At 34.6% G+C, this 24,914-nt stretch overlaps 2 protein-coding genes and 1 long non-coding RNA gene across 4 annotated transcripts; 2 read left to right on the top strand and 1 right to left on the bottom strand.

Moving 5' to 3' along the window:
* The first annotated feature begins 2,708 nt into the window (after positions 1–2,708).
* On the top strand, positions 2,709–7,616 carry LOC129747417 (60S ribosomal protein L31). The gene is made up of 3 exons (XM_055741625.1): positions 2,709–2,830; positions 3,113–3,359; positions 7,306–7,616. The coding sequence occupies exons 2-3, from the start codon at positions 3,136–3,138 to the stop codon at positions 7,454–7,456; spliced, it is 375 nt and encodes a 124-aa protein (XP_055597600.1). The 5' UTR covers positions 2,709–2,830; positions 3,113–3,135; the 3' UTR covers positions 7,457–7,616.
* A 66-nt stretch (positions 7,617–7,682) lies between these two features.
* LOC129747416 (uroporphyrinogen decarboxylase) lies at positions 7,683–9,928 on the bottom strand. Of its 2 annotated transcripts, XM_055741623.1 has the most exons (3): positions 9,646–9,928; positions 9,359–9,588; positions 7,683–8,805 (listed from the first exon to the last, which is right to left on the bottom strand). In XM_055741623.1, exons 2-3 carry the CDS (start codon positions 9,530–9,532, stop codon positions 7,750–7,752), a joined length of 1,230 nt encoding a protein of 409 aa, XP_055597598.1. In that variant the 5' UTR covers positions 9,533–9,588; positions 9,646–9,928; the 3' UTR covers positions 7,683–7,749. The 2 variants fall into 2 exon arrangements, with proteins under 2 accessions (XP_055597598.1, XP_055597599.1); XM_055741624.1 differs by lacking the exon at positions 9,359–9,588 and having other exon boundaries at positions 9,646–9,915.
* Positions 9,929–16,417: 6,489 nt separating this feature from the next.
* LOC129747418 (uncharacterized) lies at positions 16,418–17,303 on the top strand. The gene is made up of 4 exons (XR_008737506.1): positions 16,418–16,530; positions 16,596–16,841; positions 16,898–17,090; positions 17,145–17,303. It is a non-coding gene; the product is annotated as an uncharacterized LOC129747418 (long non-coding RNA).
* The last annotated feature ends 7,611 nt before the right edge of the window (positions 17,304–24,914 follow it).

The raw sequence follows: 24,914 nt of genomic DNA, 5'->3' as shown, positions 1-24,914 counted from the left end.
TTTCTATCACCTTTATCTGGGTCCCCTCACATTGCTCAATAGCAGGCAATGAGAGGGCAGATTCCCTTGCAAAAGTGGGTGCGATGGAAGGCAACATTTACCAGCGTGAAATCGTATTCAACGAATTTTACTTCTTGGCTCGAAGAAACTCTCTTGTCAACTGGCAGCGTAGATGGGACGAGGATGAGTTGGGTCGGTGGTTCCACTCGATTATCCCAAAGGTAAGCCTTAAACCCTGGTTTAATAGATTGAACCTGACTCGGGATTTTATTCGTATATTTTCCCGTCTCATGTCCAATCATTATTCCATGAATGCGGTACTCTATCGTTTAAATATTGCTGGCAGCAATTTATGCGGATGTGGTCTAGGTTACCATGACATCGAGCATATTGTTTGGTCGTGTGAGGACCACCTATTCGCCAGAGCGAACTTTATAGATTCCCTTCGGGCCCGAGGAAAACCACCCGACGTTCCAGTGAGGGATGTATTAGGTATGATGGACTTGGACTATATGTTCGAGATATACCTTTTCCTAAAAGCTATCGATCTTCGACTATAATTCTCTTTATTTTCATATTTCCCTTTCTATCTTTCTTTTTCTTCAAAAAAAAAAAAGTGAACTAGATCTAAGTACACAATTGTAATCAAACAAAACGAGTTTGGCTCCTTAAAGCCTAAAGGTATGAGCCGTTTCAAATAAATAATTTACAAAAAAAAAAGACATTGCTTTTAGAGGAATTTATATATTATCTCTTTCATTGAAAATTGGATTTCGTGCAATGTTTTGCAGTCGCAGTAATCCGTACAAAGGTTGACCGAAAAGAGGTTAGCGTGTAGAACTCCGACAGATTTTACACTGATTTGACAGGTCGCACGAATGTGCAGGTTCGCACAAATGTCGCAGTCATGAGTGCGCAGTCCAATTTAGTGCGCTGCGATTAATATTTTTATTTGATTTTTAAAACAAAGGGAGATGTGGTAGTTAGCATTCCAACTTGAAGGGATAAAAATCAAAGCAATCACTGAGACATACAAATTTGAATTGTCAGTTAATATAGTTAGATTTTCTAATAAACACAAGTCCCAGCTGAAGCTATTATCAATAATTTTATCCGGAGATTCCCAGACTACCACATCCGGCATGAAGAAATATTTCCTGTCAGTTATAAAAATTTTTTAACTCGCTTAGAAATTTTAAAACGATAAATTTTGATGAATAATTTCCTTATTTCTAAATTTATGCTGGTTTTTTTATTCAAATAACCGGTAATATAATTTTGAAAATATTTAAGGTTTTTTTTATTATTCGTTTATTTCAATCGGCAGGTTTTTTTATTATTCGTTTATTTCAATCGGCTCAAACCTTTTACATAGCTAAAGTTGCTTTTTTCACATCAATTGTTGAAATCTACGTCACGGATTTATTTCCATACTGTTTTTCGTTTCATGGTCAATTATTGGTTGGTTTTATGTTGTCTGCTAGACTTAAAGTCTGGTTTAAGTAATTACAGTTCGTTATTTTAAAACTAATATAGCCAAAAAGAAGGAATCCAAAAAGAAGGAAGAAAGTTGAAAAACATACTCAAACGTGGAGATTGATAGATTTAATATTATGATTTACATATTTCGAACATGTAGTCAAGGTCTACCGCAGCCAGCACATCCCTCACCGGAACGCACTATTTCATGTTTGTTAGCTCAAATATTAATATTAACATAATGTCAATAAACATACGAACTAAAAAGTAATTACTGAATTGAATCAACAGCAATTTTCAATCGGAATTGGAAGAATAGGATGAGAATCGAATTGAATGGACCAAAAAGTAAACTCGAATAAGAATAATTTTTTTAAGCATCGATAACTGCTCGAAGTTTTTTTTCTAGGATTTTTATCATGTCGGATGATTCATCCCAAAAGAATAACAACTCTGAGGCTCGAAGTTCATTCCCAGGAGCTTTAAAAGCGCCTAAAGTTATAGCTGGCTAAAGTATCGTCAAGCAGCTAAAAATTTTCATTAATCATTAACAAGCCTAATTAAAACGCCTTTGTTTAGGCTTCATAATTATGGTGAAGGATTTATCTAACGAAAGACAGTATACTGTGAGTATATTTTGAGAATACTTCTTGTAATTTTTTTTATTATATAACTGCTGCAGCAATTCTTATAAATTGTCAATGTTCTCTCACTCTTCCTAGCACATTTAAATAGAGTTTTCCGTGTCTGTAAATTGACGAAAAAAGTAGTTATTTGGATGAATTATAATTATACTTGTAGGTAGAATTTCTTAGTGTAACCAAAAAAACTGGTTGTTCTTATTCTTCTATTCTTCTAGTCAAATTCTTCAAACTGATAGTACAATTGTCTTTAAGTCCCTTTTTTTTGTACATATTTTTCTTTTCACAGTGTTTATTTAAGAAATGTTGCGAAAATTTCTACTGCACCGTTTAAGAATGTGTTAAGTTTATTTTTCTAAAACATTTTTTAAAGTGATGTTCGAAACATGACTTTGGGTTTTTGATGAGGTACTTCCATTAATTCCATTAAAGTTTTAAACATTTTTCTACAATAATTGAAAATGTACGCATTTCCGTGCCTTTTCCTAACGCGATTTCTTTCAGTGCTTTCACCATCCGAGACAACAACCGAACGCAATCACCCGGGACACCCACCCACCGGCAGTGTCGCGTTGGAAGTTTGCGAACTTCCGCCGCGTTGCTTCGCCGCGCATCCAAATTGCTGTCAAAATAACCCGACAGCGTTCTTTCGTTTCCGGCATCTGTGATTGCTAAGGAACACATTTAGAATTATTAAAAGTTTTTAATCTGTAAGTTTATGAAATTGGTGTTTTTGGGCAAATTTTATGGAAGAAAATGAGAGTGGAAAGCTTGCGGCGCTCGGGGTTATATAAATTGTGTTAATTTACCGTCGTTTTCAGAGAAAATCAGTGTCTGAAAGTTCTGTGTACACCTCTTGGCTATTTGTTTTCATTGTTGAGCTGTCAAGTTCAAGCTATCGGTCTTGTTTGCTTCCTTATTTTTTGCCGAGATAGCCATCCTCCTGGTGATATTGAACATCTAACCAACCTAACGATCTCGCTTTCTTTTAGTTTAATTAATTCCACCTGAGGAAATGGCCAAAACCAAAACCGAGAAGAAGGCGAAGTCCGCCATCAATGAAGTGGTGACACGGGAGTGCACCATCAACCTGAACCGCCGGTTGCACAAGGTCGGTTACAAGAAGCGGGCCCCACGGGCGGTCAAGATCGTGCGCAAATTCGCCGAGAAGGAGATGGGAACCAACGACGTGCGCATCGATACCCGACTGAACAAGGCTATCTGGCACCGGGGAATCCGGTAAGTTTGGATTAATGTACCTGGTGTTTCCTCAATAATATTTTCCTTTATGTGTCTACTGAGCTAAGGTTAATATGAACCTCAAAATACCTCCTCGATAAGTTCCTCAGGAAAGGTTGAAATTACAAATCGATATCGAATTTTTGGATACGGTGAATGCACTAACTTCACTGTTCCGATAAAAAACGAGTTTGACAGCCCCGTAAGCTCCCAGTAAAAATTTAATTTTGTGAACCCAACTAATAATTTCATTTCGGTATCGAATTTTGAAAAGGGCATACACGCCAAGACCTTCGTTTTGAGAAAAACGCATTTCAAGTTTTAGATAATAAAATCAATTTCCTATTTAGCTGCGTACAATCATTTTCCTAAATAATTCGCTAAAATGCTTTCAAATGTATTTAATTTGATCACCCGATCGATAAATATAGCTTTTCCGTACTAATTACTTCAAAAAATTAATAAATATAACTGTGGGCCCTTTTACCACAGACTGGCGCTCTCATATTGTTCATTCGCCAAATTGGAGCGCCCTTTTGAATTGCAGAATGACTGTTCGCCTTTTGGATCACTCATTAAAGAAGCAATATTCAAGCAAATTTTGGCTTGAAAGCGGATCCAAATGATCACATTAGCACATTCAACGATCTTATCGTCCTGGAAAACAAATTTCAAAAACTTCAATGCCCTTTTTCTATCTCGAAATAACTATTGGCCTTTTTCTTCGCGATGAAATTTTGAGGGGAGATGGACGATAAACTGTGGGATTATACACTCATAAAAAGCTATTCGCCTTATTTAAAAAATTAAATTTAACTTCACTAAAATAAGAAAAATTAAAAGATCATATTTTCGGATGTAAAATAAAAAGTTTAACGCATTTATGTGATAATCTGGATTTGTTTACAGTTGGCGCATTCGCCGTATTCAAAAACGATACAGATATTCAAAATTCATTAACACAAGTTGTTTAACACTCTCCGTGAGTAAATATGTTAAATATCCTTCAGCGAATTTTCAGATACATAAAGAGACTACATAGCACAGTGCACAGTGGTCCAAAAGGGCCTGAAATGGAACTTTTTTCCTGGTGACTTTGTCTTTCATTTTAGCTATTAGATGTCTTCAGAACATTTACTAGTAAGATTGTTTCCCATAACGTGAAAGTATCAAAAATTAGGCACAGCCTACTACGATAAAAATAAAAACCCTAACTTTTTTGTTTGAAGAGATAGAGACCAAATTTGTTTTACAAAGTTGTAGATATCATCAAAATATGAAACTTTGTTGAAATAACAAGAACTTTATCTCTTTTCAGTGCAGAGTTATAAAGCTTTTAGTTCAAAACATACTTAAAATTTGTATTTTGTACTTAACTATTGTAAATTTTGAACTTACATAAATATGATGTTCACAACATTTATTGCGATACTCAATACGCACATTTTGCACTAGATCTGAAGTCTCTACGACCTTGTCTTCCGAAGTTATCGCAATTTCAAGTTTTATTTTTCCTTAATTTCACGAATTTCTAGGGTAAAATGGGGCAAGTGGATCCATAAACTAAATACCACATCTTGAAGTATGATTCAAGTACTACAAACTTAGCCAGAAACTACTTGTCTCCACGTGCCCGTTTTTGAGTACGGTCGACATAAATTTGTTGAATTCTTAAATTTAAACGAGAAAATAGAGTTTTATCGTCATCGTTGAAATAAAAAATGCTTAAAATGCACATAACTTTTTCAGTTTTCAACTGAAATCATCAAATAGCACATCGAAACGCATTGAAATTTTATCACCTTTTCAAATTTAATATTTAAAAAAAAATTAACAAAAAGCATTTCCAGTTTAAACCGAAAAAACGCTTTAAAAATTGTTTAAAGGTACAAACGGTATCGTCAAAAATTCTCTATAAAATACCATTCAATAGCTCGTTTGTTGTTGCAACTTTCATTTGAAGACATCAAAACAGATAGTTCATTCCTTGAGAAGATATGACAGAATTATTAGCAATCAATCTCTATTTTCTCGTTAAAATCTAAGAATTCAACAAATTTAATCCGACCGTACTCAAAAACGGGCGCGTGGAGACAAGTAGTTTCTGGCTAAGTTTATAGTACTTGAATCATACTTCAAGATGTGGTATTTAGTTTATGGATCCACTTGCCCCATTTTACCCTAGAAATTCGTGAAATTAAGGAAAAATAAAACTTGAAATTGCGATAACTTCGGAAGACAAGGTCGTAGAGACTTCAGATCTAGTGCAAAATGTGCGTATTGAGTATCGCAGTAAATGTTGTGAACATCATATTTATGTAAGTTCAAAATTTACAATAGTTAAGTACAAAATACAAATTTTAAGTATGTTTTGAACTAAAAGCTTTATAACTCTGCACTGAAAAGAGATAAAGCTCTTGTTATTTCAACAAAGTTTCATATTTTGATGATATCTACAACTTTGTAGAACAAATTTGGTCTCTATCTCTTCAAACAAAAAAAAAATAGTGTTTTTATTTTTATCGTAGTAGGCTGTGACTAATTTTTGATACCTTCACGTTATGGAAAACAATCTTACTAGTAAATGTTCTGAAGACATCTAACAGCTAAAATGAAAGACTAAAGCACCAGGAATAAAGTTCCATTTCAGACCCTTTTGGACCACTGTGCATAGGTACAAGAGGCGCAGTCTGATCCCTTTCAGAATAATAAGCTTTTCGTCTCTTTGTTTACTATAGGCTCGTTACAGATACAGAATGCCGAATTTCGGAGTTTTTTTTGGCTTGAATATCTGAATTTCCTATATCCTCATATGCAATTGGTTTTTTTTATCAGCTCTCAAATGTAATGTGAAAGCATCAATAAATATTTAAAAATTTTCAAAAATCAAATCAACAGACACATAATTTTGACTATTCTCTATCATTCAGGCTCAGGGTTCAGTTAAATACTTAGAATTCAGATTGAGTATAAAGAGACGCGATCTAAGTGGTTCAAAAACCTTTTCAGAATTTAGAATTATCTATTAAGACATTAAAAAAAATTCTCATAATTCAAAGCAAATCAAAAAAGGTTATTTAGTAAAATTTTAAAACTTATCATGGCAAAACTTGGATGTGCATCCAACTAAGCTCAAAATTTCTCAATCGCATTAGAAAATTATATAAAAAATGTCTCAAATGGTGGCACTCTGACACCCTATACTTGAGATTCATTTGGACTTACACATAACAGTGCCTAGAATTTCCTTAAATCATAGTAAATAATATTGACGAAAATGTAATTTTATATTTGTCCCATAAGATTATGACTAAGACTTCAAAAGCTTGGAATGTAACTCAAACTCCTTTTAATATATTTGCCCCTGGATTTAGGCACCATCGTTGAATGTTTTTCAATAATGCTTGGTGAGGATTAGTTGTATTAGGGATAAATCATACAAAAGGACAAAAATTTCAGAAGAAAAGAAACGGTCGTCAAAAAAATGATGTACAATCTAAAGCATGGGTGGCCTAAATTTTTACCAAAATAGCTTTATCTTGAAGCTAGCGGAAAGAAAAAAATGAATTTATCTAAGAAAATTTCGCATCATGGATCCACCTGTTGGCATTTTATGAAAATTGTTAGAAAAAATGGATTGCACACATTATGGGTGTTCTTTTAAGGAGTCAAAAACCTTAGCCACAAGCTTTTTGACTGTTTAAGACCCCAGAATTTATGCAGAGTTTTTTCTTGACATCAATCCCGATAAGTAATCGAGTTAAACTTTTTCTATTCCTGGTTTTGATTGAGAAAACCTGGAATTATGTCCATACACTTTTCAATGCTAAAATCGAAAATGTTTGGTGTGAATTGAATTGCGACGCATGAACGTTGTTCGCATCTACAAAAAACCGACCATTAAAACATATGAGCCTAATCTTTCTATTTTTTGTTCTCCTTCCAGCAACCCACCCTTCAGGATTCGCGTCCGTCTGTCCCGCCGCCGCAACGACGATGAGGACTCGCCCAACAAGCTGTACACTCTGGTCACCTACGTGCCGGTGCCGACGTTCAAGGAGCTGCAAACCGAAAACGTCGAATCGACCGACGATTAAACTATTACACACGAAACTAAACTAACTTAGCAGTTAATAAGTTAGGTGGGAAACGTATGGGATGTTGAATCGACCGAAAGATTTTCGACGTTCGGTTATGAACGACGTGCGGAGGTGTGAATAATAAAATCGTTAAAACCCAAGTGGAAAAAAAACTGAACCGAATTTGCGTTGTTTGTTGGAAAGAAATTTCTCAAGTTTAAAAAAAGTATTTCGTTTTCACCGTAACCAAAATATGTATTTTCCATCAACTCTTACGTAGGAAATGCAGTTCGAAGTTTTGTGATGATGGCTTACAACGCATCGTGCACTGCCGTTGCCAGAACGTTCATGCTTTCTACCGGTGTTTGTGGAGTAATTCCATGTCCTAGGTTGGCGATGTAACGATGTTTTCCAAATTTGCGAACCATGGTTAGCACCAGCTCTCGAAGCTCCTCTGGTGGTTTGTACATATCCTGAGGATCTAGGTTGCCCTGCAGTGTGACATTCGGTCCTACCAACTGTCTAGCTTCCACCGGGTCAATGGTCCAATCCAGGCCAATGACCTCGTATCCTGTTTGGGCTTGCTCAGGCAAAGAATGCATAGCACCTTTAGAGAACAATGTCATCGATACTGGAGTCACACCTTCGGCTGCGAGTTTTTTGTGCAAATCATCTCGAATTCTTTTCAAATAAGGAAGGCAAACCGATAAATACTGCTCCTTGGGCAAATGTTCGGCACTTGATTCGAAAACCTGTACCATTTGTGCTCCGGCCTTAATCTGCATCACGAGGTAATCAACGATTTGATCGGTCAGAATGTTCAACAGCTGGTGGCTAGCTTCCGGATAGTCTGAGAGCCAGGCTTTTGCCTTGGACATGGTCTTACTTCCTCCTCCCTCAATCATGTAGCCCATCAATGTCCACGGAGCCCCGGTAAAACCCAAAAGTGGAACCTTTCCATCCAGCATGTGTCGCATCATGGTTATAGCATCTCCGACGTACTTCAACCTATCGATAGCCCCAGTTTGGTTCAGTCGCTTCAAATCGTCCGGTGAGACCAACGGTTCCGGTAAAACGGGACCAACTCCCTTGTGCATTTCCACTGTGATACCCAAGGCCTGTGGAATAACCAATATATCCGAGAAAATAATGGACGCATCCAGGTCAAACCTCCTCAGCGGCTGCATGGTGACTTCACAGGCCAATTCGGGAGTCCGGCACACCTCAAAGAAATCATGCTTAGCCCGGACTTCCTGAAACTCGGGCAAATATCTGCCGGCTTGACGCATCACCCAAACTGGAACCCGATCCACCGGCTCGCCGCGGGCCGCCCGAAGCAGGTTGTCATTCTTCAACGGAGGAAAGTCCTGAAACAGGTAAAAACAAATTCAAATTGTTATGACACTAAAAACTGATGCTATTTTTGTATGTTTAGAAACTTGTGAGTCGATGCTTATTCTATCGAATATTTTTAATGTTAGAAGAAGTTAGAGATCAATTTTTAAAGATATTTTGGGTTAGCTGCTTAACTTGTTGGATTACAGCTTTTCGATCGAATTCTGTTTGTTTTAAGATATTCACTTACCATGTTTACAAAAGATTAGAAATATTATTTTTAATATTCTAACTTGAAAAAATTTTCAAGCGTTTTCGCCAAATTTTTTGTCCTATCAAACCTTAATAATCTTCAACCGAATCGAACCGTAAGACCAAATCGTTAAAGCAATCTTGAGATGGAAAAAAAACTTGTTTCATGAGTTCGATGTTACAATAACATTGTTAGCATGTATCACAGCTTTTTTTCGCAATTAATCATTCAGTTGCTTCATACGAAACAGTGAAGCTAAACTAATTTCGGATACCTATATTAAAACGATGTCACGCCCTAACGAGAAGCGGGCGCAGGACAACGTGACTTACATAATTCGCAGATCCATTAAAAAGCCTATGGCTACTGCTATCTAAACCGGGCCACATCCCATTGGCCGTCAGGTTTGACATCGAAGCCGTACAGAAAAACAGCAACAGCGTTAAAAATACCAAACTGGAAAACATCGCTATCACTATCACAAATCGATTCAGTGCTATGAGCATTACTGTTTATCAATTGAAGAAACCTCCGAGAGATCAATAGAAGCTCCACAAATTAACTAAAACAAAAACCGATCCAAATTTGAGTGAAGAGTGAAAGTACTAAATGAACGCACCTTGTCTGCAACCATCTCTCTGGAATGGTTCCCTTAAAACTGCAGCCAGTAAGTTGTTTTGCTGATGATGGAACCGTTTCCGATATCTGTTCGTAGGTCAAAGTTGCAGACCCCTAATTGGTTGATAGTTTAATTTAAACAAATTAAGTTACGGCTCAAAAAAACAGCGAATCTTATCACTACTCGAGAGCAGGGCGGACTGATAAAACGGCACGGACCGGAACAATAAAAATGAAAACAAAAAGTCACGATTTATTTGACATTTTGGGAGCAAAACATGAATCGGAATGTGGCGTTTGGTTGTGTTGGAGAGTAACGAATGTAAAGAGAAGTATTTGGGAATAAACTTGTCGTTGATTGGCTGCCTTCATGAGGTACGTTTCATTTCACGAACGCGTTGTTATTTAGCCTCCAAATTAAAATGCAATAGTATGAGTGGCAATATTAGCGTAAAGTGCGAACGGTTCATTTACAGTGTCGCCATTTTGATAATTTTAAATTGAAACATAAACTTATTCATTAACCTTTGGCAGTTTAGCTGTTTTAGCTCGCCATAAAGAGGAGAAGAAGAAGAAGAAAACTTATACTGTATTTGTTTTCTCCACTCGTGGAGTGTTCCACCGTACCCGATAAAAACAAACACAAATCCTCGCCAGTGTATTGCTACCTCGCTCACTCACACGCTCTCTCGCAACACTGGCAAAATTATCGGTGGGCCACCGTCCGTAAGCAGAACTCCGACAGGTCAAAACCAGTGCAACACCGTCCGAATAAACAAACAGTTTGACAGCACCTAGTGGTGCACCAGTGCAACACTAGTGCAACACTCGGCATAAACAAATACGGTATTATTCATTAATCATTATGCAAACGTGTTGTTTCTTTGCATGGATTAAGTATAGCAATGATAAATTTATGTAAAACAGTTTTACGAAAAGGTACCCGTTTGTTTGACGATCGCAAGTATAGTTCAGAACATATAAAATTTTCTAGAAAGCTAAATAAAGTTGACTTCGTCGAACGTCCTTTCCTTTCAAAAATATATAATTTTATTAGATAGAGCAGATCGATCTTTTTGGTTCTTTAAAGCAGTAAGGTATGAGCTGTTTCAAATAAAGAAATAAAAAAAATAAGATCGAACTTAACGTTGCTGCTACAACATATTTGCAGTTTATGGTTATTTGAAAACGGCATCTCAAATATTAAAATTTGGGTTTTATTTTCAGATTGACTTGCTCATCCGATTTAACAGTTAAAAACTCTAAACACTTTGGTAATCTGGCAGCCTTGTAATCGAAGTAAACATTTCGTTGAAACGAGGGACCCTTTTAAGATTTTCGTTCAGTTACTTTACTGTACACTGACAATAAACCTCAAGTAAATTCGAAGATTTTTTGCAACCATTTTAAAATTATTGTACAATTTCTCTATATGTGAAAAGTAATGAAAGGAGAAAAAATGTGTTTGTAAAGTCATTGTACAAGTTTGAACTGATATTTATAGAGCAGATTTTTTTCATTTTGTAGATAACCTCAAACAACTGACCTGTAAAAAATTTCAGTAAACGATTTTTTCACCATAAAACCAACAGTTTAGTCATTTTCGTTGACTTTTCCATTGCTGGTATTTTTGACAGTTTTTAAATTTTATCACCTTAGGGGCCGTTCAGATACCACGTGGACAGAAAAATGAGAGTTTTGACCCCCTCCTCCCCCTCCGTGGACAAGGGTGGACATTTGGCAAACCCTTACCCCCCTCCCCGGATGTCCACGTGGACACATTTGAAAAAATTTTATTTTAAATACCTATAATTTGACAGTTAGAGAACACCACTTTTTGCGTTTTTGTTTTAGAAATGGCTGATTTCGTGAAACCGAATAAGAATTTCCTGAGATAAAAAACATTTAAAACCTTTAAATTTCTTAATTATCATATTTATCACTTGCTTTCAGCTACTTATTGTTTAAACTTAAACTGGAAAGGTATGCTATTTTAAGATTTTGATTTAAACATCTTAATATTTATTCACCTTTAGAATATATATTGAAAGTAAGTTTGTCCACGTGGACATGACCCAAACCCCTACCCCCCTCTCCGTGGACAAGCGTGGACATTCCCATACCCCCCTCCCCCCCTAAGTTGTCCACGTGTTATGTGAACGGCCCCTTAATTATTTTTGTCATTTTGGTATTCTTTTTAATTTTTGTCTATTTTGACATTTTTGTTCCATTATTGCAATTTTTATAATTTTAGTTATTTAAATACGTTTTGTCATTTTTGCCATTTATGTTATTTTTATTTTATTTAAATGATGTCTTTTTGTCATATTATTGTCATTTCTTGGCGTTTTTTGACACTTTTTGTAAATTTTGTAAATTTCCTTTCTGTAATGTCATTTTTGTAATTTTTTTCATATCTCCCCTTTTTACTAAATTTTTTTAATCATTTGGATAATTTTTGTGATTTTTGTAAAAAATAATTTTATTGTATTTACCAAATTGTTTTTATTTTTGTTATTTTTGTCATTTCTCTCATTTTTTGTTTTTCTTTTTTGAATTTTTTGACATTTTTTCCTATCTTATTAAATCCATATAGAGATCTACCGGCCAACTCATATAGATTTATTTGAACCAACATTTAAAATGTATAAGAGAGAGTGAGAAAACGTGGGCTACAATGAATCCAACTGTCGCGAGCCAGGAATTAGGAACTATTCGATCATACACAACATTCTTTTTTATTTCCTCATCTGAAATTGTTTCAAAATAATTAAATGAATTTCAGTTTTATGTCAACTCATACACTTTGCACGTTATCTAGTCAATTTAGATTTGGTGGCCCACGTTTCCTCACAGTTTTTCAAAATCCAAAAAAAAAACTCTTTTTAAAACAGTCAGAACTCGGGAAATTAATCTATTTAAAATTTTTTTTTAAAAATGTGAAATGATACTTTAAAAATGTTGAAAACCTCTCCACTTGTTTTTTTTAAATCTTTTATAATAAAAAAGTTTTGAAGCAAAGAATAAAAGTGGCCCATGATACCCCACACTCTCCTACTTTTTTCATATTTGTGTTTTCTGACATTTTTTTTTTAAATTTTGGCATTTTTTATCATTTTAGTAATTTTCATACGTTTCGCCATTTTTTGTCATTAATGATATTTTTGTATTTTTTTTTTCATTTTTGTCATTTCTTGGCGTTTTTTTGTCATATTTTGTTATTCCTGTCATTTCTGAAGTTTTTGTTAGTTTTGGTCATTTTTGTAATTTTTGTGTCAGCCTAGTCTTTTTTTATCATTTGGATAATTATTGTTTTTTTTTTGTCAATTTTTTTTTCATTGTATTTCTAAAATTTTTGTTTCTTGCTATTTTTCTCATTTCTCTAATTTTTTGTAGTTTTTTTAATTTTTGATATTTTTCTTTGTTTTTTTTAAATCCATAGAAATCTACCGGCCTTTTATTTGGTTCAACTTTTAAAATGTACAGAACCGTTCGGTTTTGGCAACACGTCCGTACATTTTGTGTTGCCAAAATCGAATGTTGCCAAAATTGAACGGTTTTTTTTTCTCAACTTTTTACCAAATAACTGTTATTATCGTCAAACACGTTATTTTTGTTTAATTTTCGACCATTTGTAGTCATTTTTTCATTTTTTCGTCATGTTTTTTAAGCATTTTCCACTTTTCTTGTTTTGTTTATAAGGTTTGTTTTCATTTGTCATATTTGCTTTTGATGTCGTTCTTCGTCATTTTTTAGTTGTTTTTTGTCATTTTCAGTCTTTTACTTGAATTTGTTTTTAAACTTTTTGAATTTTTCATCTTTTTGTCATTTTTGAGTGCTTTATGATTTTTTTTTAAAAACTTTTGTTTTTATTGTTGCATTTTATCACCATTTCAGAACATAAAAACGTCTTTATGGTGTTTGTCTAAATTAAATTGGTCCTGTTCTAACGAAAACTAAAAAGCCATGTTGATTCTAAGAACCGTTCGATTTTGGCACATGTGCCATAATCGGATGTTGCCAAAATCGAATGATGTCAAAATCGAATGTTGCCAAAAACGAACGGGGTCTGTATATGGTCTGATTTTGAAAATCAATATGGCCATTTTGCGCAATAGAGGAACGGTTATTGTTATATTTCACTATAAAGTAAAACGCCTTCTCTTATGCAATTTTATCTACCAATATGAAGCTCGATTTTTAAAGGCATCTTAAACCAGAGTTCCGAAAATCAATCAAAACAAACACTCAGGATGCGTTTCCTATTGGAAACATTCTGATTGTATAATGGGATAGCGCCTCTCGCAACTGCTTCGCCTGGCTGGTATGCAATCTCCATCAGCGCTCCTATCAGCTATGCAAACCGAGTCGCGTCATTCAGAATCATCGGTTTAGCAAACATCGCATATCGGAGATGAGTGAGATACAATCTGATCCATTCTGAATGTAGCTCACTCAGTATCTGCCTGAATTATATGAAATTCAAAATTATTTTTTGAAGGACGAGGAAAATCAAACAGTTGTGCGGGACACCATAAATTCTCAGTAGTTTTAACGTGACGGACGACAGTTTAATAAGAGAACTTGTAAAAATTGAAAAACCCGGCGAAAGTTAGCATCAGGGATTGAAAATTAAGCTCATTTGAGCGAGCTTCATAGCTCTTTATTTCCATAGCTCCGCTTACAAAGCAATCGACGAAGCTCCTATCGTTTTTGTCTCCGGAGCTTCGTATTGCTAAGCTCTTATTGGGAAGAAACCTTAGCTCTTTTTTTGCCTCGTGAGCCCGTTAGCTCATGCCTCCAGAGGAGCTTGAGCTTGTTGGCTCAACCGATTCAAATTCGTTGAGCTTGTTTTCACTGCTGCTGTTCGAACCAATGCCTGCTTTTTTGTGCACAGTGAAGTAACTAAAAAAAGGCTTGTCGCATGGATTTTTAAAATAAATGTTGGACGGTTTTAGTAGCTAGTGAAAGTTACCCCGAGCAGACATTGATGCCCAAATTGATAGCAAACTGAAAGCATTATAAGGCGTCAACAGCAAACTGATAGCATTTTTTGCTGTTAAATTTTGATCGAGAGCAAAATAAGGCATAATTAAGCTTTCATATAGTTTTACTTGACAGCAAGCTGAGACCACATTTTGGTATCAACAGCAAACAGTCAGCAAAATTTGGTATAGAATTTAATTTGAAAGCAAAACAAGGCATGAAGGAGGTGTCAATTTTTTTTCACACAATATACACCCGAGACAAAATTTATAGCATCATTTGTTGCATATAACCCAATAGCAAACATGTTCATCATTCGATCATTTTTAATTTTTCGAAATACAAATCTTATATCAAAATTATATCTTACCCGGGTAAATAATGCATTGTTAGCTAGCAGAATTAAAAATAATATCGGGCAAATTTTGTAACATCAGCTTTAATCTGTTTAATACAAACAACAAAATTCTTACGTTATAATTAAGACTTCTATTTTCAAAACTGTTCTGTTTTTTTTAATCTGTGATTATATTCTACGGTATCTTGTTCTATTAACATTTATTTTTTTATTTATAATATTTATAATACTTTTTCTTCTTCATTTGTATTTTGTTTTATTTGTATTTGAAATTATTCTGATTTATGTAAATTTTGTGTAACTTTGTGCAGTTTTCATAATTTGTGTTGTTATAATTGAATAACACTAAGAGCAAGTTCACTGGTGTTGGGAAAAAGTGGTAGAAATTTTGACACTTGTGGCTCATTTTAAAAACTTTACCATGCCAAAACATTTTCAAGATCTTCAATTTAGTTCGGCCTTCAGTTTTTTTTTACAACACGTGTTCTATTTTCGCATGCTGTGATGCAAAAATAGCTCGATTTCTAACACATACGGCTGAAATAGAAACAGTGATATAAAAATTTCAACGCCCAAAGATCTTGAAAACATTTTTACATGGTAAAATTTTCAAAATGTCAAAATTTCTACCACGTTTTCCCAACACCAGTGAACTTGTTCTAAAGGACATGAAAACATATATGTGATACTTTTGAAATCTTTACTGATCCAGTAAATGTGAGTACCATTAGAAATTACTGTTTCATATCACTTTACGATTTTTTACTTATACCAAAACCGAGAGGACCCTGTGATAATAAAAAACAGATATTGTTGCAAAATATTGATTTTTGGACCAGTCTTCCTGGTTAATAGAAAATGGACGTTTGATTTTTTTTTTAATTGATGAGTGTATTTTATTTCAAATTAGTGAAATCTAATAAATTGATTTTAAATAAAATACACACACCTATTCAAAAGAATATTTTAAAATGAATTTGTCTCTTTGATGCATTGGTTGTTTAAAATAAAGTATTAAATAAATAATCAGAATAATAAATAAACATGCTTAATTGTATTTTTCAGTCAATTTTGTAGTTGTGGTTAAAAAAACGAAACCTTATTGTTATAATGCATACTACGAATATATCATTGAATTTACACCAAATGCGCAAAACCATGGCAAGATGGACTATAATGGTCTCAGCCGTCCCCTAGCGGGACAAGCAAATAAAGAATGCGCAAAACAATAAATCATAAAAAACGAGTTTCTAACATATGCAGTTTTTTTTAAGGTTAATATTTTTTTCGAAATTTTCGTATAATTTAACATTGAATTACTGCGATAATCGAAATTATAAATTATCAAAATTTTTAATGCACGGGCTTTGATAGAAACGATGAAATGAATACTGGGCATATAATGTACTTGTATGGTCCATTTGCTAGACAAAATAATAAAAATAGTTCGCACGAAAACGACTAAAACGGACGTGATTTCATAATTTGTTTTGATTTATAGTTCATATTTTTCGTTGACTGTGGCTATTCGCGATGTGCAATGTAAGTAACTACGAGCCAGAAATTGATATTTGTTTGCCAATCTTTAAATTGTTGATCCATTGCAGTAACTTTTATAAGTTATTTAGTCGCCGGTTGGAGCAGAACTTAGACGACTATCCGGAGTCCGGAGCAGTTCAAGAGTAGGTTATCACCTCAATTCATTTGAGGATCCTGCAGGAATAAAAAAAATCCGGTCACGGATTTTCGGTTGAGATTCATGATCAAGATACCGAATCCGGAAACTGCTTAACAACCTCCGAAGCTGGTAAAGAATACTTTCTCAATCCATTCGTCGTGCCCGGAGATGCAAGGTAAGGTTCGACAAAAATTCCTAGCTTCACACTTACATTTGTTTTTCATTTTGTAGTTGTCACGTTTGTGGAGACTAAAAAGCCGCTACAGATTCTGGTTTGGCGAACCGCGTCCCAACCTTGGCTGCAATACTTTTTTGTTGGTCATCTCGCAGACGTGGCTAACTGCGAGATTGGAGAACGAACCGATATCAGAATGTGGAAAGCTCAATCCGGAACCATCAATGGAACAACATCATGGAATATCAGGTAATTGTATGAAAACGCTTTAGCGAACAATCAGCTTATGCAGTCAATTTTAAGGAACGGCGATAAAAATCTATCCGAAAGTGGATGAGCGATTTTCAATTGTTTAAATGTCTATAGGCTGGAATGAAACTGCTAGAAATGCTACGAGAAAGAAGGATAGGATAAACTCAACTGCGAGGGATTAGAAAATGGCCAGCATTTTTCACCATCAAGTTTTATGTGAGTATATTTGTTATATTTAAAGTTTTTAATTGTAATTGAAACAATTTCACAATCGTTTTTAAAGAAAAATGTTTAAAAAACTTACTTTATAATTAATTTAACACTTTTTAAGCGAAAGACTGCGCAATGATTTGTACAAGAAAAACAAATTGAATTTAGATTGGGGTGAATGCGTTAATATAACTGTTTTGAGCAAAATGCGTTTAAAGTTTGTCGACAGCTCTCAGCAAAAACAGATTTGGATTTTTTTTCTTTGGATGTTTAAAAGTGTTAACATGCAAAATCTAGATCTAAGAACGTACATGTTTACCAAGCTAATTACCAGGCTCGCTCTTCATAACATTGCAAACTCAAAAACATATCTTGTTGATTTAAACGCCTGTATGTAGACAACACATGCATTTAATAAACTTGGTGGTTTTTGCTTAGATAACCTGTTTCTCACGCGTTGTCTGCACAAAGGCGCATTATTGTTGGCGTCTATTTTTTTATGCCAAAATTTAGGATTTTTATCTATACGTTCAGGCGGTTAGTCGACAAAAAAATTTTTTTTGTGAATTGACGATACTAACTTGAATTGAAATTTTTATTGCTAAATTCTGACATATATTGCTATCACGCCTGGAAAGTCAAATTTGCTTTTATTTTGCTTGACATAATGTGGTACACAGCAAAAATGAAAGCATCATTCTTAGCAAAGTGATGCATATTTTTGCTTTTTTCGATACCTCGTTTTTTTAATCTTTGAGACTACATTGAGGCCAAATTTTGCTTTCATTGGAAATTATTTGATGCTTTATATTGGCATCATTGTGCTTTCCAAGCTCTCGAAAAATGAGGTGTAGTTAGGGTCTCAGTTTTAGCAAATTTTGGTATCACTTTGCTAACCAAGTACTGGAATCTTTGCTCTCATTTTTGCTGTGTACCACCTTATGTCAACCAAAATGAAAGCAAGTTTGGCTCTCAAGGCGTGATAGCAAAATTTGCTATAATTTTGCCATAAAAGTCTGCTCGGGACCAGCACTTGTAACTATGAAATAGTAAAATTTACAATTTTTGGGGAAAAACGCCAAATGAAAGGGCTTTTTGCGAAGATTATTAAAATCAATGTTAGAGAGTTCTAGTAACTAGTAAAAGTTACCAGCACTAGTAACTATGAAAAAGTAAAAATTACATTTTTTCGGGAAAAACGCGAAATGAAAGAGCTTGTTGCGAGGATTATTAAAATCAATATTAAAGAGTTATAAATACTAGTGAAAGTTACCAGCACTAGTAACTATGAAATAGTAAAAATTACAATTTTTCGGGAAAAACGCCAAATGAAAGGGCTTTTTGCGAGGATTATTAAAATCAATGTTAGAGAGTTCTAGTAACTAGTAAAAGTTACCAGACTAGTAACTATGAAATAGTAAAATTTACAATTTTTCGGGAAAAACGCCAAATGAAAGGGCTTTTTGCGAGGATTATTAAAATCAATGTTAGAGAGTTCTAGTTACTAGTAAAAGTTACCAGCACTAGTAACTATGAAATAGTAAAAATTACATTTTTTCGGGAAAAACGCGAAATGAAAGAGCTTGTTGCGAGGATTATTAAAATCAATATTAAAGAGTTATAAATACTAGTGAAAGTTACCAGCACTAGTAACTATGAAATAGTAAAATTTACAATTTTTCGGAAAAAAAAACGCCAAATGAAAGGGCTTTTTGCGAGGATTATTAAAATCAATGTTAGAGAGTTCTAGTAACTAGTAAAAGTTACTAGCACTAGTAACTATGAAATAGTAAATATTACATTTTTTCGGGAAAAACGCCAAATGAAAGGGCTTGTTGCGAGGATTATTAAAATCAATATTAAAGAGTTATAGTTACTAGTAAAAGTTACCAGACTAGTAACTATGAAATAGTAAAATTTACAATTTTTCGGGAAAAACGCCAAATGAAAGGGCTTGTTGCGAGGATTATTATAATCAATGTTAGAGAGTTCTAGTAACTAGTAAAAGTTACCAGACTAGTAATTATGAAATAGTAAAATTTACAATTTTTCTGGAAAAACGCCAAATGAAAGGGCTTTTTGCGAGGATTATTAAAATCAATGTTAGAGAGTTCTAGTAACTAGTAAAAGTTACCAGCACTAGTAACTATGAAATAGTAAAAATTACATTTTTTCGGGAAAAACGCGAAATGAAAGAGCTTGTTGCGAGGATTATTAAAATCAATATTAAAGAGTTATAAATACTAGTGAAAGTTACCAGCACTAGTAACTATGAAATAGTAAAATTTACAGTTTTCGGGAAAAACGCCAAATGAAAGGGCTTTTTGTGGGGATTATTAAAATCAATGTTAGAGAGTTTTAGTAACTAGTAAAAGTTACCAGTACTAGTAACTATGAAATAGTAAAAATTACATTTTTTCGGGAAAAACGCCAAAAGAAAGGGCTTGTTGCGAGGATTATTAAAATCAATGTTAGAGAGTTCTAGTTACTAGTAAAAGTTACCAGCACTAGTAACTATGAAATAGTAAAAGCCCTTTCATTTGGGGCATTTTTCCCGAAAAATTGTAAATTTTACTATTTCATAGTTACTAGTGCTGGTAACTTTTACTAGTAACTAGAACTCTCCAACATTGATTTTAATAATCCTCACAACAAGCCCTTCCTTTTGGCGTTTTTCCAGAAAATTTATAAATTTTACTATTTCATAGTCACTAGTGCTGGTAACTTTTACTAGTTACTAGAACTCTCTAACATTGATTTTAATAATCCTCGCAACAAGCCCTTTCTTTTGGCGTTTTTCCCGAAAAAATGTAATTTTTACTATTTCATAGTTACTAGTGCTGGTAACTTTTACTAGTAACTAGAACTCTCTAACATTGTTTTTAATAATCCTCGAAAAAAGCCCTTTCATTTGGCGTTTTTCCCGAAAAATTGTAAATTTTACTATTTCATAGTTACTAGTGCTGGTAACTTTTACTAGTAACTAGAACTCTCTAACATTGATTTTAATAATCCTCGCAACAAGCCCTTTCTTTTGGCGTTTTTCCCGAAAAAATGTAATTTTTACTATTTCATAGTTACTAGTGCTGGTAACTTTTACTAGTAACTAGAACTCTCTAACATTGTTTTTAATAATCCTCGAAAAAAGCCCTTTCATTTGGCGTTTTTCCCGAAAAATTGTAAATTTTACTATTTCATAGTTACTAGTGCTGGTAACTTTTACTAGTAACTAGAACTCTCTAACATTGATTTTAATAATCCTCACAACAAGCCCTTCCTTTTGGCGTTTTTCCAGAAAATTTATAAATTTTACTATTTCATAGTTACTAGTGCTGGTAACTTTTACTAGTAACTAGAACTCTCTAACATTGATTTTAATAATCCTCGCAACAAGCCCTTTCTTTTGGCGTTTTTCCCAAAAAATTGTAAATTTTACTATTTCATAGTTACTAGTGCTGTTAACTTTTTCTAGTGACTAAAACTCTCTAACATTGATTTTAATAATCTCCACAAAAAGCCCTTTCATTTGGCGTTTTTCCCGAAAATTTGTAAATTTTACTATTTCATAGTTACTAGTGCTGGTAACTTTTACTAGTAACTAGAACTCTCTAACATTGATTTTAATAATCCTCACAACAAGCCCTTCCTTTTGGCGTTTTTCCAGAAAATTTATAAATTTTACTACAGACCCCGTTCAATTTTGGCAACACGCCCGTACATTTTGTGTTGCCAAAATCGAATGTTGCCAAAATCAAACGGTTTTTTTCTCAACTTTTTTTTTCAGTTATTTTTACAAAATAACTATTATTATTATTATGAAAAACGTTATTTTAAGTCAATTTGTGACCACTTGTAGTCATTTTTTTATTTTTTTCATCAAGTTGTTGATGCATTTTTCACTTTTCTTGTTTTGTTTATAATGTTTTTTTTATTTGTCATAATTGCTGTTTTTGTCATTCTTCATCATTTTTTAGTTATTTTTGCCATTTCCAGTCTTTTGTTAGAATTTGTTTTTGAACTTTTTGAATTTTTCATCTTTTCGTCATTTTTGAGTACTTTATAAATTTTTTTAAAAACTTTTGTTTTTATTGTTGCATTTTACCACCATTTCAGAACATAAAAACGTGTTTATGGTATTTGTCTAAATTAAATTGGTTCTGTTATAACGAAATCTAAAAGGTAATGTTGTTTCTAAAAACCGTTCGATTTTGGCACATGTGCCAAAATCGGATGTTGCCAAAATCGAATGTTGCCAAAATCGGATGTTGCCAAAAACGAACGGGGTCTGTATTTCATAGTTACTAGTGCTGGTAACTTTTACTAGTAACTAGAACTCTCTAACATTGATTTTAATAATCCTCGCAACAAGCCCTTTCTTTTGGCGTTTTTCCCGAAAAAATGTAATTTTTACTATTTCATAGTTACTAGTGCTGGTAACTTTTACCAGTTACAAGAAATCTTTAACATTCATTTTATTAATCCCAACAAGCCCTTCCACAGTTCCTGGTGCATAAAAAAGCCGTTGGCTCACACAGCACCACAATAGCAAAGTCAATACACACCACTTAGCTCAAGTGTTACAATTTTGCTGAGCCAGCAAGCTCAAGAAATTTCGGCTCCTTGAGCTAACAAACTCAAAGCAAAATGCAAAACCTTGTCTCCTAGAGCCAGAAGAGGTATGAGCTTAATTTGAGCATTTATTGGTGGGCTAGAATTGGCTCCAGCTTTCTTCGCTCTCGAGCTTCAAGAGCGTTGATGCTCAGCCGCTTGAGCAAGAGCATTTCAATCCCTGGTTAGCATCTTTCCCTCACAAACACAACTACAATTTTATTTTGATCATACTGATGTTAAAAAACGTTATCACAACAAATAAATTTATTAATTTGCTATATATCAAATAAAACAAAATACGCTAATGATCGGCTTCATGTATCACTCTCTCACTGCCTGATCCATTCACTCCTGATCGAAGACCAACAAGATTCGCCATATGCATTGCGCATTGGTGAGATTCCAATTTGATGATGGTGCTGCACTGTTTTGACAGCAAGCATCGTGCGAGGTGATCTGTATTTTAGCGATGAATTGAACGATCGATGATCTGGTAGGTCCAGTAGCAATCAATAACGAAACCCGACTGCTGTACGTTCAGGTGCGAAGTGCAATCAGAAACATTCATTGAAAATGAGTGATTTTCGGAACACTGTTAAACCAACAACGTACTGAAAAGGAATTGAAAAAATTTTCAAGTGACTTTTTTTTTTTAATTTTTTTTTATGATATTTCATTCAAATATGGTCACAAGAGTAATACTCTTTGATTCTACAATTTAAAAGAAAAATCCAAAGGGCAGCTATCACCACTCCGAGGTAGAAATGATTCGCAAAGATTCTCCCACGCCTGAACGGGAATAGATAATAAATAACCTTTTTTCGGACGAAATCTAAAGATCATAAATCTTTTTGAATCCCGTTAGCCAAAACAAAAAAACACACACAAATAAAGTTGCTTGCAAAATGATGTTCCATTAAAACCGAATCATCATTCCGGTCGTTTAATTGCTGTCCTGTCCTGTGGGCTGCATTGTATGCCCATGGGCATTCCGCAAGGCTTTTTTCTATCCGCTTCAAGATTGCGTCCCATAGATAGGTTCTGACTGCTGGGCAGTGTAATCTCTCCCTGGATGACCATTAATCGACCAGTACCGGGTCTACACAAGAGTTCGGCTTTTTTTCCTTTGGGAAGGACAACAAGACACTTCTGCAGACTTCTGCTAAGCTTTGAGATGATGCGGTGAACTGTTGTACCTGCTTGATTGGGAAGTTGATCGTTGATGAAAATTTCTTCCTTGGGTAGGATCAAATTATTTGAATAAAACTTTTTTTTAAAATTCTAATTCAACAAATTTGTAATTTTAATCTCATCGCTGGAGGCTGTTACGCAAATGCTTCATGAAACATGAAACTTTGATCAGAGAAACCTCAGAATATTACGTTTCCCAAACTTGATGTTGGAAGTTTTTCAAATTTAAAAGTTAAATCTACTCCCAGGAACGACTACTAAATAGTCAACAGTCATTAGATCGATAGATATTTGTTCAGAATTATGCTGCTGTTGCTGAATTTTGATGATTGCTCCATCATTTCCACACCAATAACGTTGAGGTAACTTCAAGCTGACCACCGCTTGTACTTCGTTAATTTATGATCCGGACGGAAGAAAATAATTGGCTCTGACCAGCCAACTCCCCTCGAAAACCAAAATAAAAAAGATCATAATTAATTCATCTAAGTGCTGTATTTCGTTTGAAATCGAGACTGAAGCGCAATAAATTGCATTGCGATGTCCAACCAAACCCACCAATTTCCCGTGCCAGAGAAAAGAAACAAAAAACTACACCACAGAGCAATTTTTACTGCTACGGAAAAATGCAATGATAATGGACGCTTGGCATCGGTTCAAAGATCTAGGCTTGCGACCCCCGTTCAACTCAGGAGAAGGCCCTTGCCCAATTTTCGCCCATGATTTGAGCCATCGTAGCTGCAGCAGTCGTTGTGAATTGAATGCGAAAAACAGGAAGCCCATTCCGCCCCATTCGGAGCAAAACGAGAGGCGAATAACCGTTAGCGAAAGAGTGCCACCGCCAGTCTGCAGCCCGGTCTTAATTATTAAATGATGTAAATATTGATCCAATTAAGTCGAAACTGTCCACGGATGCGGGGCGAACGAAAAACCTTTCACCGACACTCGTCAAGATGGTGCTCTAGCTGCAGTCCCAGAGATTCATTGTATTTTATTTGCCTTAATGCAACGTCGAACAAACCCCCCAAAAAAATCAGAGCTGAAGTGCAATTTCCGTCTAAGGTAGCAGCTACCTCGTAGTGCTAGGTTCTTTCCCTGCCATCCGCAAACGGTGGGAATGGCAATGTAGTAAAAGTCAAATTTGGCCCGGGTAGGTACAATTTTGACATCCATTAATTTTAAGGGTTCCGATTTGGGAACTGCATAAATGTACCTATTATTGTGATCGTGGTGGTGAAAAATTGTGGGACATTTGCACTTTGATGGCAATTAGTTCGGTTCAAAATGACCAGATATTGAGCAGTTAGGAGTGATTAATGGGGCCTAATGTCTGTTTGGGAGAGTTCATTACGAGTTTCAAAGTTATTAGCTTAGCTTAATAACAACCAATCGAATTTTTATTAGAAATTGGCGCCATTGTTCGATTGAATTATTTCCGAGGAAATTATGTCATCGAACAATGTGATCGTAGCAAAACGGCAGTACGATACGCTACATGTTTAATGATCTTAAATTTATAAAGTTGATACCTACACATTTTAAATGTGCATCATGATGTATAAGCTTCACTGGCAGTATGTTTCAGACCTACGCAGAAAGGCTTTCATATGGAGAGTGTTTTAATTTTTTCGAGCCTTAAATGTTTAAAACAAAAAAAAACAACACTATTTAAGGGGAAAATATATTTTGCAGCAGGAGCTCTGAGTTGCCTTTAACCCGGAACCTGCTGTTTCGTTTCAAGAACTGCGTGGTTTTCTTTTGACACTGTGTTGGGTGAATCACCCAATAGGATGAAAAATTCCCGAAGAA

Source organism: Uranotaenia lowii, chromosome 2 (genome assembly GCF_029784155.1).
Source record: "Uranotaenia lowii strain MFRU-FL chromosome 2, ASM2978415v1, whole genome shotgun sequence".
NCBI classification, from domain to species: domain Eukaryota; kingdom Metazoa; phylum Arthropoda; class Insecta; order Diptera; family Culicidae; genus Uranotaenia; species Uranotaenia lowii.
Note: the sequence above shows the minus strand (reverse complement) of the source record. Positions and strands in the feature narration are given on the sequence as shown.